At 42.1% G+C, this 16,983-nt stretch overlaps 1 protein-coding gene across 1 annotated transcript; it reads left to right on the top strand.

Annotated features, from left to right (window-relative positions):
• The first annotated feature begins 4,515 nt into the window (after nt 1-4,515).
• Nucleotides 4,516-15,059, top strand: ism1 (isthmin 1). Its single transcript, XM_049735767.2, has 6 exons — nt 4,516-5,286; nt 9,748-9,975; nt 11,009-11,261; nt 12,887-13,030; nt 13,537-13,626; nt 13,812-15,059. The coding sequence occupies exons 1-6, from the start codon at nt 5,161-5,163 to the stop codon at nt 14,327-14,329; spliced, it is 1,359 nt and encodes a 452-aa protein (XP_049591724.1). The 5' UTR covers nt 4,516-5,160; the 3' UTR covers nt 14,330-15,059.
• Nucleotides 15,060-16,983: the final 1,924 nt, after the last annotated feature.

The following is a 16,983-nucleotide window of genomic DNA, read 5'->3' as shown; positions in this document are numbered from 1 at the left end:
ATCCTCATCACTTTTCAGGAGACCTCCAAAACGCTGTTTGTTCGGCCTTTAGCATTGCATCATCAAACAGGACAAGACATTTTAACAATTGAAATACATGTTCCTTTGAAAGAGGGCATAGCTTAAAAGGAAATAAACGGACTACTGACAACACTTCTCACATCTGTGATGAGATAGTTAAATGATATTATACTAAATACTAAATGTATACCCTTTACAAGAAGATGATGAAACTGCAACTTCACAAGATGTAATAGGACTTGATGCATTTCGTCTATAACATAAAATAGTAAAATGTGCTTTACAGGATGAAGCAACATATCCCTTACCAGATGACATTGCACAGTATGCGTATCCATGTGAAAAACATGGAAGAAAACAGACATGGGATGAAAAGAAAGCCTACTTCCCCCAAAGGATCAAAATGTTCTATAGTGGATCACTTTGTTGTGTCAGTGTATATTCACATCTGGCTCCTATATAGGCCTGAAACAATACAAAACAGTCCCTCCACCACTGTGACGTTATGCCAATGTACTGTTTCATATAGATCGACAGGACATGGGGAAGGGGGTGGTTCATTAGTCCTCCCCATAACCAGCCTGGCTTTTTTTAAATGTGTACAGTGAAGGTGAGGAAGTAAAGACTGCAGGGACACTTAACAGATTTCTTCTGCAAAAAAAAAAAAAAAAGACTCCGCCGATCATCGCACACGTAAGGGTGTTCAAACAATAGTCCCTATTGTGATGATTCAGAAAGACAAACTCTGACATGCACAGACATAGCAGCTACATTTTTGCACATAGCACAGTGGGGGGAATGCGGATTTGTTTTGTAAGCTCCAGTTTAAATCTAACCATCTTTTGGCCATATATAGTCATAAAAGAAATCAAATCACATTCAATCACATCTGCAGAGAACACACTATCTGATGGATGTTTCCATTGTAAAGTGCGACCGAAATGTAAACAATTTTACTCTCAAAAGTCACATCGTAAGGCACACTGGCAAAACCTGATAAGAACCAGCACAAAAGCTCCATCAAAAATTCAGCTTTTGCATGTTACACTACCATTATGCTTCTACTTGATTTGGGCTGTCACAGAGGTATTGAGGTACTGCCCTGACGCATCACAATTTATTGGGGTGTTCCCTGCCTCTTGCTTAAAGTCACTTGGGGTAGGGTCCCGCACACCCTTGATCCTAATGAGCACAAGTTCCAAAGATTGATCTTAAAATCTTTGCAAACAGGTTTTCATTTTAAGATGAAAAAAAAATAAAATAAATACACTTCTTAGCATTTAAAGACACATCTTAACAACCAGATTGGAGTTGGAATGAGATGATCATCAATAACATTCTGAAATGTAGCCTTTCATCTTTAATTTGGGAAAATAAGCATCCAAGCCAAACTGCTGCTAAGATGCAGGTGTAAAAGCTGAGGTGAAAAAGTCGAGGCTTAGAGTTGGCACCCTACGGTGAGTGGGGACCTCTGAGGCCTCTTACATCAAAGTTAAATGTCTACTCCTCAATCATATCTTGTTCAATTTGCATGCGTGTGCCGGTGTATGAACGCCAAATCTTTTTTAAAAAACAACTTTGACCCCGCTGCATATTCAACACACAACAGCTTCTACTAGTGATTCCAATAATGTGTGTTGACCCAAAGGTGAGGTGTGTGCAGCCAGACTGGCCTGTAGTCACTTGTAAATGGCCTCAGCTTCAACCCAAGTTGCAAATGGTCTTGAGTGGCATTCAAAACATCTGTGCAGCCAGACGTCTGGTGGCGAGGGCCCAGAGAGCAGCCTGCACCAGCCCTTGTTTGAACTGCACATCCAAATAGACTGCACTTATTGGAATGGCATGTAGCCGCTATTCTAAAGGGGGATCCTCTGCCATGCTTTGATGTCCACCACTGTGTCCAAAGCAGCCAAAGTGTTCCTCTATGCGCTCTGTTTTCCATTTGGAGGGAGATCTTTCAATTGTGGCAAGTGAAGCAGACAAAGGAGAGATTTACATGGTTTAGACAGCGCCGCTGCATCTGGCCCAAATAAGACAGCAACTCAAGTTTGCGGGCAAAATCAAGAGTTTATTGCTGCCTGCTAAATAGTGAGCCCACCTTTAGCTTAATTGTTTAGCAATACTTTTACTTGAGAATGACAGCATTACATAGTGACTGTTTAAAGCAGGGGTGTCAAACTTTTTTTTTTCACGGGCCGCATTGTAGTCATAGTTTCTTTCAGAGGGCCATTATGACTGTCAACCCAAATAAATGTATGAGCACCTCATACATAAAGTATAAGCTACAAACCAAACTGACAAAAAACTCGTTTTCAAATCAGATGAGTAAAAACTGGTCAAATATTAAATATATATATATATATTTTTAAAAGTGAAGACAATTTGCAATTCTAGTAATGACACGAATTTGATGCACAATTTGTCTTCGTGCGCCACATAACATGATGTGGCGGGCCGTATCTGGCCCCCGGGCCTTGAGTTTGACACCTGTGGTTTAAAGTATACTAACATTTTGAGCCAGCACTTTTTATAATTAGTTTAAATTTCATTTATATAATGCATTCTGTGTAAGGTATTGAAACATCTCTTCCTGTGCCCACCCTGAATGCAAATGATCTGACTTCAAAGATGCCCAATTCTATTAGATCTGTCAACCCTCCATGTGTCACGTGTGCCTGAGCAGAGGCACGGTGCAACAATATAACACAGGGGCCAGCCTTTGTAGGCGACAAAAGAAAAAGTCTGTGAAAGGCTAATCACATTACTCACCATTTGTCTTCCTGAAGTGAAGTGTCACGGCATCCTCGGTGACACATAGGGCTGAGAAGCCTTGTGCTGTGTGAGTGCTCAGACTTCCTGTGTGCCTTCCTCTGCACAATCATCCGACGCCCCGGACCACCAAGGTCACACCACGGCAGACGTCATTATGTCAGAATAGTGGATGGTGTCAAGAATTCATTTGCAACGGGAAAAGCATGCAAAAAACAAAATACATCTAAAAACATTATAAGTAAGGAAAAACTCAAATCCAAGGGTGGATTCAAGCCTAATAATGTCACTGCCAATACAGGTATCATGATTATTATTAATCATTTCAATATTATCAGTACTATTGCATATCCGCCCATCCGTCCATTTTCCGTCACCTTTGGGCCCTCATTATGTTCGGAGCCGATTCCGGCTGACTGGGCAGCAGATGGGGTCAACCACGAACGGATAGCCAGCCAGTCGTGAGGCACAAACAAACAAGCATTCACGCTCTCGTTCACACCTACGGGCAATTTAGTCTTTAGTGGACCAAAATGCAGGTTTGAGGAATGTGGGAGGAAGCCGCAAGTAAACGGAGAACATGCAAACTCTATACAGAGGGGCCGGTGCCTAGATTTGAACCCAGAACTCTAAGGCAGATTCACTCACCACTCATTAGCCATGCTGACACTATTGTGCTTAATATATATATATTGTATATATTATGATTATATATTATTTTATTATATATATATATGATATAATAATATCATAATAATATCATAATATATGATTACATATTATGATTATGTTATTGGTGGATGAATGGCAGGAGTGAGCCATGGTTTAACCTAATGTTTCTTCCTAAAAAAAAATCATTCGGCACATCTCATGATACATTGCTTCTCCTGGGAAAAGGTTGAGCTTTGATTAGCATTTCCTCAATTTGCCTATTTTTAAACTTATCAAAAATTCATTATGACTGTGAACACAGAACTGTATGATCATCTTGTATTTATCGCACATGCAGTACACAACAAATTTATGCGTAACAAGTTTTGAAATCAGACCTTTTTTTCCAATTATTTTGGAATATTTATCAAAGGAGGGATTGTTAACAAAAATGTTTGCAATCATATCTGTGTTGTTCAAAGTGACGACTATGTGACAGAAACAAAGTCAATGTTCATGGTTGAAGACATTTTGAAAGTAAATGGTTTGCATTCGCAGGCCACATATATTGATGTGGTGGGCCGGATTTGGCCCCCAGGCCTTGCGTTTGACACCCACGACACTATTTGCTTTATATCGTGATTGTAATTTGCAGTAGTGCACAATTGTATTTTATTTTAAGTATAATTTATTTTCCAACCATAAATCTTGCAATAAAATAAAGCGCACGGAAGTACACAAATATGGCACATTTGGTTTTTTACATGACTACAAACATGACTAGTAATTAAATATCCAATAAAAAGTGCACATTGTCAGGCGGCACATGACTACCCTGCAATTACTTTGCAGAAAGGAGCTGAAGCAACTACAAAAGAACAAGAAGAGAAAAAGGGAAAAGAAAAGGCACAGGAAAAAAAAAAGAGTAAGTATAGGTGATTTCTAAATTCTGCTTCTGCAAAGTTCTGAGTTGAGTTTGGCCATGAAGGGGCTGAAAGAGTTAATAGGCGGAGGGCGCCCATTGGGAGGCGGTGGAGAAGGGTTGGGGGTGTATGGTATAAAAGTCACTCAAGCGCTCTTGAGACTTGAGTCAAACGTGCCATGGTAGTTTGCTTTGAGCCCATTCCTTCTGCGGGACACCTTGAGGCGAGAGACCCCCTTTCTGCTCGTACCCCCACCCTCCTCTTCCTCACCATTATGGAGGATTTTTTGAAGAGATCGGAACACGCGAGTGAGGACTCAAGAGGTCGAATGCATCTTTAGGAAACTTGTTTGGTTCCGATCCAAGCGGCTCTTGTTGCGTGGGCAAGCCGTCACATCGCGCACGATGCGGACAACTGTGGAAACGTTTCTTAAGTCGCCTTGAGGACGATCAAGTGAGAATTAAGGAGTTGATGCTGCAGCAGCCAGGCGATACGAACTGGATCCGAATCTGCAGATCCACACGTGTTTCACTCCAAGTGTAAACAGAATTACTTTATTGAAGGAGAAGCCCGGCAGATCTGCATTAGTACTTTTGCTCCTAAGTAGAAATTGGAATTTTGGGGGACTGCGACGATCCGTTTCCCATCACTTTTTGCATTTCTGATTCCCGAAGTGGCTCCGAAGTGGTGTTGCGGCTCCTCGTCCCCGGCGGATCCGGAGATCGGAGCCTCTGCACCGGGCGGAGGCGGAGCCGCGGCGACCTCCGAGGCTCCAAAGGGCGGCCGCGTCAAGAGGATGGTGCGGCTGGCTGCAGAGCTCTTGCTGCTCCTGGGACTTCTCCTCCTCACCTTGCACATCACCGTGCTCCGGAGCAGCCCGTTGCCGCCGGCAAACGTCAGCCTCAGCCTGGATCAGAACGAGGTGAGTGGGGGTCGTCGCAGATGGGACTGATCAAATATGAGAGTCTGTTGATACATGCACGGAAGCGAGGCTGTCCCGAGGGTGTCCCCTGGGGATGTCAGTCAGTCAGTGAGCACGCAGGGTCAAGGATCACCCCCCCAACGCCAATGCAGACACACCCCCTGTTGTTGTATTGGGGGGTTAAATGCTTGCCACGGGCACTTCTCTGTCATCATGCACACATCACTGGCAACGGCTTGGATGATGAGCTGCTCCTCCTGAGCTTGGGATGGTGGTGCACCGCGAAAGTAGTCAGGAACTGTGTGTGTGGGGTGTGCATTTTTTTCTTATTAGGAGTTGAATACAGTTTTTCAATGACATGCACACCCCACACTCCATTAGGTGCCCCAACGGCACTGATTTCTTAATGGTCTGTACAACTTTTTAATATACATTACTGTAAATTCCATGCTTCCACAAGGTAGAATATATTGTTGTTTTAACAATCCTCTTCACTTGTTTATTTGCTTTTTGCAACAATTTTGAAAATGGAAATGCAGAAATAATGCCTATACTTGCCATGCATTGTAGAAACAAGGCATGAGTGACCTTTTATTATTATTATTATTATTATTATTATTATTATTATTATTATTATTATTATTATTATTATTATTATTATTATTAAAGGTGTTGGAGGAAAAAAATAAGGGCAGATTTGGAAGCAGAGCAAATTAATATTTTCCAAAGTTTACTTGCACTTCTGATGAAAAAAAAATCCTAAAACGTTTGTTAACCAGTGTACTTAGACACACAGGGTTTTTGTTTGTTTTGCAGTTTAGAGCATAACGACATGACCGCACCAAATTTCACAAGAGGAACAATTGTCAACATATCACCTCCTAAGAGATGCTCTAATAGTTCAACTGCCTATTTTAACAGCAGTAGAAAGCACACATACTACAAAAGAACCCCCAGTCCTGACCCAGAGGTTAAGACAGGTTTGGGATCAACAGGCTTTTTAGCGAGTGTTTCGCATCCTCCAGCTGCTTGTTGATATATATTTAGCCTGCAACCAAACAAATATTTTCTTCACCTCCCAGTGATGAATGGGTAACTTATAACCATCTGCTCCCACCATCACTCATAAAAGCGTAATTAGGAATGAATGAATTAAAAAAGCATTTCTTCTAACTTGTAGATGGTATTGCAACTTTACTTTACTGTACCATCACAGCAAGGCTATGTTCAGCTGGATATGAAGACATGCAAAGCTGAGGAAAATATTTCAAGAATGTGTGGAATATTTGACACACGGCCAACTGTTTGATTGGGCAGGCAGGGCGAGGACTTGGAGGTAGTACCCCCCACCTTGCAAAAAACTTTATACGTAAATATAGAACACAAACTACTCAAACACTTCTGAAATTGAGTTTTCCCGAATTGTTCACACTAACATCATGTTTAGCTGTGGGATATATGCTGTAGCTATATTTTAGGGCCCAGTACACCCCCCACTGTGTAGATATGCTCTAGTGGTCCACCACAGAGGGCAGTGATGTAATCTTTAAATGAAGCTTGTCACAACCCAGGAGGTGCATTGTCATTCCAAGGTGTCAGATTTAAAATGCCATTCATAGACGCACGAATGACAGAATGTGGTTCCGTGCAACTGTAGCGATGCACTTTAAAATGAAGACCCACATAGGGTAGAATTATTTCTCAATTACTTCACTGGGTTACTCTCAAGGACTAGCCGAGTTATACTAAAGGGACAAGTTCAGAGAAAATACCCCTGCTGTGACAAGATGTGATTTTTAACTAAACCTCAACAGACTAGGAACTGTTGTCTCTCACAAGTCTTGGTCAAATCTCACGCTCTTGTGAGTCTAAACAAAGAACAGGTATCATGGCGGCGCCAGAGCAGCATGTCTTCAAGACGGATCGTTTGGTGACTTTTTGCATTCATAAAGAAAAGTGACAATATGGAGAGAGGGCTCAGGTGATTTGTTAAATACACTGTGTTGCTATAAAGTTCATCGATGCGGTAGCACACAACTCCGGTAGTGCATCATGATGTGAATCTATTAGAATGAAACGTAAACTATTGCGATGTAATTTGTATTGATTTTTTGATTATTCATACACATGTACTTTGTAAACAAAGAATGACTCGTGCGACAGGCCGTTTTGTTTTCCGCCGACGTGAGTGCAGTGTTGAGAAGCATCTGGCACAATGTGCAACTGCCTTCATTTCCTGCCAGCCTCCTGGGGGGAGGGGGGTGGATGGACCCCTGACTTGTTCCCAATTGAAAATGGAGTCATGCCCCTTTAAGCAACCGTCACAAAAGTGAAAAAACGGGAAGCGGGAAAAGAACAGGAGCGAGAGTAAAGGGTTGTGCGGGGAGGGTGGCTTGTGTGTGCTTGTGTTCATTCAAGGCTTTTGAGAGGAGGGGGTGACACCATGGGGGGCCCAGATGAACTGAGGGACTGTGTGTCACTTTTGATCTCCAAATTAAAGTGCATAGCTCATTGAGGACGATTGCACGGGAGTGATGGCAAGTGGAGCGCAGCCTGACGTTTTTTTTTTTTTTTTTTTTTTTTTTTTTACTGCTTTTAATATGCTTCTGACTCTGAAGTATATTAAAAGACAAATGAGAAAACAGCATGTTTTTCCCTCTCAATTTCCAGTGAGGCTCATATGGAAAAGAGAGGTGCTTATTTTGACACTATCAGGAAGTGATGGAGTTACACAACTCAGACGTAATTCCTTTCTCATGACTAATTCTCTCATATTTTCCAACTATGGGTTTTTGGCTGCTCATTTGCTGAAGTACTCAATGTGTATGTAATTTGAGCACAAAACAATCTGGTTGGACCTTCACACTGCATGCTGATAGAGAGCTGATATTCACTAGCCTCTTTATTGTTTTATTATTAAAATATTTATAAGATGTAAAACTTTAATACTACTAAAAATAAAATAAATAATGAAGGTGTCAGAAGGTATAGCACTTCTTCAATGGACATGGAATTAACTAAGCCAAGATTTACTGTTTTTATTGCTTAGTGTATACATAGATGCTTATGTTTCCAGTCAGACAGGTGAGTCTTTAGTGTATACTGTAGATGTGTAAGATATTCATTGTTCTTTGCGTTTTTACAATTTGCATTAACAAGTAATCCCAAAGAGCTTAGTTTACTGTTGGCAAAATAGTTCAGGAGTCTTGCATAAATCAAATAGTATTAGGGTATTAAGCTAAACAGTGAACGGTTGCAATAGTGGAATATTTTAAAGTTTGATATGAGATCATCTAAATTGGAGTTGGGATTAGATCATCTGTATGCCACGTGTAGCACAGAATGTTCGTTTGGATCAGATTACACAGTCCATGAAGGCTTTACCCTACAAACACTCTTTACTGTTGAAATGTTCTATACTAAAAAAACATAAAAATGAATGAAACATTTGTAAGAATTTTTAACCTTTACTGCCTATCTATTTAAAATAAGACTGGTTTTGATGGATTTATTTCCCTTGTCGTCTTCGCATTTACATTAAAGTTACATGTACATTTATAATTCTTCCATGTTGTGCAGCAGTACCTATTCACGCCCAGAGTGTACCTCGGTTGGACACAAACAGCTCCACTGGAGGCTATTGTGGAGACCACAATGTGGCTGAGCTGACACTTTGTCTGTGACTGGCCACCGCAACCGTACAGCACTGTCGCCGTGTTCCATTGCCTCAAACCCGACCACACAAACAGTGGTGTGGAAGAAATGTAGCGTGAACAAAGATAACACGACAAACGATCAGTGGTGATTTCTTGGCAATATTTCATACTTCCTTATCTACGACTGCTGACTTTGTCAGACTGTGTGAGTAATTGCCGTCCTTATGCGTTGATTGCACTCGCATATATACACTCCCAGACACGACAGAAGAACCAAAATGAATGCTCCTTTGGCTCCAAGAAACCCAAAGTAATGATTTTGCGATGTTTGCTTTGGGTTGTCTGCGTAGACACTGCAATGGAAAACCATCAGTTGCACACAAGTTGGTCTTTCAGCCAGCATCGGAGCGTGCTATATATGTGAGCCCTGCATATTTACTGTGTTAAAATATCAACATTCTCTGTCTGTTAAAATTGGATAAGCATTCGGTCCAAAAGACACTGAAAGCAGTTGTTAGACAGATGATTTAGGCAGATTATGTTTTGGCTAAAGCAGGAGACAGTTTCTGGCTCCACTGTTTGGAGCTCACACAGTTGAGAGAGATTTATGGCAGAGGTAATGTCCACATGAATGTCTTGTCAACATGGGAGATCATCCTAATATTGTTGGATGTGCACACGCCAAGTCACATACTCTGTAGTTGTTATTCTCATTCACACCTGACATTTAAAGGATTGTAAAACTGTCATGTATCAGGGTTTCACAAACCAACAATAAAATACTTTCCTTCCTCCCTTTTGGCAGAACATCATCCACGCAAAAAGCAGCTCGTTGGGCCAACTGACTCCCGAAGGCTCCTGGCGGACCGGTGCAGAGCGTCGTCGCTTTACCCATCGGTCCTCTGCCCTGCCGTGGGTGCAAGACGCTGGCAGTAATATCCACAAAGATGGCCCTGAAGCCTTCATCCTGGATCTGCAGAATTTCCCTGACCTCTCCAAAGCTGATATCAATGGGCAGAATCCCAACATACAGGTGACCATGTGTGACTGTGCACCTGCCCCGCTGCTTTCATGTTTTCACTGACTCGTAAGACATGGCTACTCAAGCAGTCAGGACAGGAAGAGCGAGCAGGAAGATGGAGAATAGTTTGGTGCACATCGCTAACCCCCCTTTCTTTCATGCCCTCATCAGCCTTCTCCGCTATCCCATTTCCTGGAATGTAGTGTAGCTTAGGGTAGACTTTGAGGTCTCACGTCCATCATAATAACGATTGAAAGGCAGACATTTGCCAGCAATGCCCCACTGCTCAGCCTGATGCAAGAATACAGCTGGCGGCTTATGTAAATTTGTGGTGAGCCCTCATCCATAAGTTCCTCTGCACGCAGATGGCCGGCTAACCACCGCTATGTTTAAATGATTCCCCTGTTTTAATCTAGCAAGGGGGTCCCTTCATTTCTGCGAGTATCGGCGCTAAATCCCAGGACGAACAAAGTGTATTAACATCTCAAGATGTGGGAAGAGAGAGGAGCCACCAATTGAGCAAGGGCGTGAGGCTGTGGGAGAAGAAGGGGAGGAGGCGGGGGTCTTTGATCCCGGGATTCATCTGGCTTTCATGGTCTGGAGGAGGCTGAGGAGCCCTTTGAACTTTGTGTTTAGGTGGAGAGAGCCAGTGAGGTGGGAGGGTGGCTGAGGGGCAGTGGTGCTGGTCCCGGCTCATCTGGGAGGCACATGTGTTTGTACAGAAAGGGGGGAGGGAGGGAGAGAGGGAGGGTTGGGGGTAGAGGACATGGCTATCAGGAGGTGTCACCTCTTTGCACCCAGTTGACCCGTTTGGTCGAAGAGAAGATTTAATAAGATTTGCGTCACGGGAAATTACATATGCTACAATCTAAAAAGGACAATCAGGGAGTGGTAGCGACAAGCCTTAATGTTCATCCACCAATGTTCTTGAAACAGCATCTGTCAGACGCCAAAGCCAAATTTCTTACAGACTGAGCCTCTGTCACCCCCAATAAAACAAGTAGCCCGCATGACTCTGAAACGGCCTTTCTTCTTTTTATGGAAGGTGACGATTGAGGTCGTGGATGGATTGGAGGCACACGAGCCAGAAAAAGGCCACCGCAAAGAGAATAAACCCAACTGGGCTTCTCCGAACTGGAGAAACTGGTGGCCTCGCACGTCCTCTGGCACTCATCAAGAGCAGGAGCAGGATCGCTCCTTCGGAAGCGACGGTGAGGACAGCAACTTCCTGAGGCCGCCGGTGGACTGGGACCGGAGAGGAGGCACAGGAGACAGAGGCAAACCCCAAACGGAATATGGTGAGCACAGCAGCGGCTCCGACTGAATATTTACAGTAGAATTCATGGTCTAGCGTGTCCACATTTGTACACGGTTTGATGTAAGACCTGTAATTTACAGATTTGCTGATTCAGGCTGTCACTATAACAAGTGCTGCTATCCCCAGACAGGTTTTTGGCAGCTCTTGCTCGAAACCTTTTAACACTATTTTATGAGACAGATTCCTCAATGGTGTCGAGCTCTCTAGGTGACACAATTTAAATGCTTCTTAACATCAAAGTTGAGCAGCAGGAATGATTGCCAAAAGCACAGTTGGGCCATCTCACCACTCTCATAGTACTCTCCAAGTGTAACCCCGCACATAAATCAGATGTGGAAGAATTTACACTCACTGTCGTACAGTGTGCGTGCAGTCCGAGTCGTAGCATGCCCAAACCAATGCGGTGGAACAGGAATGTGGCTGCTGTGGAAAATGTCACTTTATCCACTCTCACTTTTACTTAAGCGGTTAGCCGTGCGACTTTATAGTGTTTTTCCTGTCAAACCCATGTCCATGTCTAATGTTTCGACCTTATCACTGTGGTCGACTGTCATTTATCCTTTTCTTAGTGCTACGCCAATAGGCATAGGGAACTGTCCGGTCGTCTTTACTGTCTGGGATTTAAAGTCAGGAATCTGAATTATGACGTCAGTGAAGATCAATTTCTGTGAGTTATGTCTTACGGAGTAGATTAATCAGGCACTGCTCCAAGATTTCTTTCTTTCCTGTTGCTAAAGGAGGGCTTGACTGATAAATCGGTGGAGCGAAGAAACTAATTCGTACTTTAGAATATCAAATAAAATACTGGAGGGGCTTAACTGGGGCCATACAGATTTGGACGGTGTGTAGCACCACCTAGCCTCGGTGTAGATGGTCCTGTCCTGTGAATCTTGTGTTTTGGTGCTTTGCTTGAGCGCCACTCAACAGCACGCCGGAACGAAATAGCATCCTTCTAGCAACATGTCGCTGGTTCTGAATTTCAGAGTTATTACATTAGTTTTCAAATAAAGTCTTGGGTCTCACTTGCTGTTTGGTTCTAATGTATTCCATAGAATAGGAAAGGGAGCGTTAGGTGTCTATCTGTTGATAATGAGTGACAGATGGCAAGGGGTGGGGGATGTAGTCTATAAGAGGGTTTGGACCTTAGCCAGAAATACTTCCATCCCAACATGCCCACATTAATTCTACTCATTGATGGAGCGCTGCTTTCCAGACAGGCATGTCAGTGAGATCTGTGTTTGCATGCGGTTGTGCAGATGGGCTCAGGCAGTCGACGAGCTGAGTGTAACTATTTCCATGTATGCCCATTAGCGCCATGTGCTCAACAATAATTGGACTAAAAGAGGATTTCTTGCCAGTTCACTTTCCATTTTCAATCGGATGAATTACGGATAGAGCAACTAAATGGTGTCCAGGGTTTGCCAATACTAATATTTATAATATTTGGAAGCGCGGCACTAAATGTCTTAAATCATTGGTGGAATTTGCTAAATGTGTGGCCGTTCCTGTTACTTAGTGAACACACACACACGCACACACACACACGCACACACACACTGTTCAATGCCTTTGCATTATTTAACAATTATCTTTTCTCTAATTCAGACTACATGGATGGAGAGGGGGACTGGAGTAACTGGTCACTGTGCAGTGTCACCTGTGGAAATGGCAACCAGAAAAGAACCAGGTCTTGTGGTTACGCCTGTACGGCTACGGAGTCCAGAACTTGTGATATGCCAAACTGCCCCGGTAAATACTTGATGTTGGCATCCTAGGACTGACTTATTAACATAACTTTAATATAATGTAGACTGAATGGTGTTTGATATAACTTAGATTGATGGCCATTGTTTTCCAAAGTAAAAGCAGATGTTTGCAAATGTCTTATTTTGATTAAACACAAAATATAAACCAGTCTGCTTTCATGAAGGACTAGAGAAATCAGAGAATGATTACTTTTGAGAGCCTGGAATCAGAAGATTAGGACAATCTGCAATTTAAAAATGTCTTTAAATGATTACTCGATTATTAAAATGTGAGGCAATGAATTTGATAATTGGTCAGTTTTTGATGAATCATAATTAATCAATTCATTTTGACAGCTCTACCTCCTTTGCCTCAAATTACATTAATCTCTCAAAAGCGAGTACAGTACATTTTAGAATAAATTACTATTATTCAGCTCTTGTATTGGCTGTCTTTACATTGCACCTAATGCTGGAGTCGATAGAAAATCTGTTCCACTCTTTTCTCAGGAATTGAGGATGCCTTCAAGACAGCAGCGACTGAAGTGAGCCTGCTTGCCGGAACAGATGATTTCAATGCGACCGAGCTCTTTGGTGTTGGTATGTTTCTCTTTACATTTTTTAGTACCCTCCGCCGTCATTCATTGAAATGTTCCCAGTCTGTCAAAAGCACTTCATCAATCCACGGTTGCGGTCCTACACTGTAACATTATCTCTACTTATTGTTTTTATCTTCCAATGCTGGAATAAGATTTAGCATTTTAAAGTGTCTCCATATCTTGTAGACACAGACAGCTGTGAGCGATGGATGAATTGCAAGAGTGACTTCTTGAAGAAATACATGACTAAGGTGGCCAACGACCTTCCCAGCTGCCCTTGTTCGTACCCGACCGAGGTGGCGTACAGCACTACCAATGTGCACGACGCTCCGTCACACAGAAATTTCCGCTGGAAAGATGCCAGCGGGCCAAAAGAGAAACTGGACATCTACAAGCCCACGGCCCGCTACTGTATCCGCTCCATGCTGACACTGGAGTCCACCACACTGGCCGCACAGCACTGTTGCTACGACGACAGCATGAAGCTCATCACACGAGGCAAAGGTGCCGGAACACCCAATCTTATCAGTACAGAGTTTTCGGCTGACCTGCACTACAAAGTGGACATTCTGCCCTGGATCATATGCAAAGGAGACTGGAGTCGCTATAACCAGGCCAGACCACCAAACAATGGGCAAAAGTGTCGTGACAACCCTCAGGAAGAGGATTACTACAAGCAGTTCGAAGAAGCAAGGGAATTCTAGCCTTGAATTTAGATAGAACTCCATTTTGGATCGTCTCACACATTGAGGCTCCGAGGAAAAGACTTACTGGTCCTCTGACGTAAGACGCCCTACAATGCGTGACAAAAGTTTTATTTAAACCTTCGAATGATGTGCCATGTTAAGATCTTTTTCAAATATACCTCTATAATAGTTGGGATACTTTCAATGTCCATTCCATTTTTCAGTAAAGGGAGTCTATTCTTAAAGGGAAAAATAATAGTAGCTTAGATATTTTGAAGGTTTGTCTAAAGATTGTGTATGTGTGGTATCTGTGATTGTACAAGGGAATCTTTCAGGACTGCGTTGACTGAGTGCTTGGATTCGGTAAAAGACTTTTACCATTTTGTCACTGGTAATATCCAGGTTCTCATCTCATGTAAGCTTGTGAATATGTTTATGTAAGCATGCACATTGCAGCTATAATTTGTGACCGTGCCCGCTGTCTTTCTGAGGAAGACCTTCATTGTAAAAAGGATGCATTGTCTCTGTAAAGTATTTATTTTAGAGGTCTATTTCTGAATTGGTCATCTATGACTACCACCAGTTCACAAATGGCTGAATTTGAGACTCCTCTCGCTCTAATCTTGCCCAAGGTTCTGTCTTGAGTTTTGAAATAAACCATAAAAGGGAGTCAAGAAAGTGTGTGAATGCAATATTATGATAAAATAATTGCCAGATTATAAATCTATAAATAAAACTATAAAATGTTGATGCTTGTCTTTTGTGTTTTTTAGTCACTGGCCCTACAGTGACTGGTCTTGAAAAAGTATTCATACCTCTTTTGCACATTATGCATTGACAACCACAAATCAGTGTAAAGTGACTGTGTTCTTTAACATTTATTTTATCTACAACCGATAGTAAATTTACATGGAAGGAATTTGGTGAATTTTGAAGGAAGCTGATTGCACTGGATTGTATTTAGGGGTTTTAGGACGGCGGGCTGAATACAAATGGATAGCATATTTTCTACATTTATATTTGCTCAGAATTTTGAAAACCATGGATCAATTTTGCTCCACTTCACAATTATTGTGCTATCAAATTATATCCAGACGAAATACGTACAATTAAAAAAAAAAAAAACAACAACACATCAAGGGTCATGAATAATTTTCAAAAACAGCCCAACTGAATTTCTGATTTCTTCTGCTCCCAGAAATTAACACAAGCTTTCATTTTGCAGCGAAAGGGCTCTATCGTCTCCACTTTGCCATAAGGATCAAACCATTGCAAAGGGCTTTCATCTGTTTGATCCACTGCAACACACGAGTCCCTCCTTTTGATAGGGTTTCTTTCAAGGCTTGACTACTGAAAGACTCTCTTGAATTATATTTGTCTTTGGAGTTTCGTCACATTCCAGTATAATTTTTGCAGCACGCATGCACACACAGTGCAGCCTGTCTATAGTAGGGACCTCTGACCATCTGCAGCCATTGTCACACAGAGGAAGCCATTCATGGCATGCTCATTCCTCCACTTCACTGTACGCCACAGTTGGCCAAGTACACGGCTCGTGGTTTAGTACCGGATCGCGCACTTGTACTTCCACTGCTCCAAAACTCCTCAATGTGCACCACTTGACCACAGATATCTATCAGCAATGCATCTTTTCTAATTATAATTGCGATGTAATTTTCACGAGCTTTTTGTATTATCATCAGACTGAAAACCTGAAAAGTATTCTTTTTATGTGTCCTGTCCTTCTCAGTTACTGGACCGTTTGAAGCTAAGATTACAGTACACTGCCTGGATTGTTATCTATAGCAGGCCATCTGCTGCACAGGCCATTAAGCGCTAACATGTTTGTCTTTATTTAGAAATATACTCACTGGCCACAATATTAGGTACAACTGTACAATCCAATACAAAAGATACTTTTTTAGAATAATGCACTTTGCGAGAGTGCCAAATAATTTACAATTTGTAATGGTTGTTAATTCGCGAGTTAACTGCACTCATGATGAGATGTATTCTAATAGTTTCGGTTACCCCAAATCGAGCGTCCAAGTATTAAACGGCTCTTTCAAACATTTTTAGTAGCCGTTCTACATACACCACTGCAAAGTACGACCACAATAATAAACACTGTTAAATAAAATCCTCACTCACACCGGCAACAATTTGTGCATTGGATCTCATACGCCCAAATGTTAACATGTAATTTGGTGAAATAAAAAAAAGATTCCACTACAGAACCATTGGACTCACTTGAACATATTGTGTTAAACTGGTAATGTTACGAAACACTTTTATGATGATTTGTTTTATTGGACAGCCCCTTTGGGCCCCTGTAAATCCTCTCCAGACGGACACCACTCATGTCAAAGAACGGCTATAACTCTGACATAACTTCAAAACCCTGCCAGTTCACCCCAAATGACATGTGAAAAAAATAACAGCAATCATTGAAATGAACCATCGGACAATGAAAAGAGCATGGTTCACAGCTACACAGGCGATGTTAAAAACCAGAAAGGAAACTTGCTGCTCTGGGTTGTGGGGTGTCACCGGAGGCTGATACTATTTTGAGGATACTTCTCTCGACATTTCAAAGGATTCAAAGCACCATATTAGTGGTATAGTGTTAAGCATCTGAAAGGGCTTATTGAAAATACCAAGAAATGATTGTT

Source organism: Syngnathus scovelli, chromosome 12 (genome assembly GCF_024217435.2).
Source record: "Syngnathus scovelli strain Florida chromosome 12, RoL_Ssco_1.2, whole genome shotgun sequence".
In the NCBI taxonomy this organism is placed as follows: Eukaryota; Metazoa; Chordata; class Actinopteri; order Syngnathiformes; family Syngnathidae; genus Syngnathus; species Syngnathus scovelli.
Note: the sequence above shows the minus strand (reverse complement) of the source record. Positions and strands in the feature narration are given on the sequence as shown.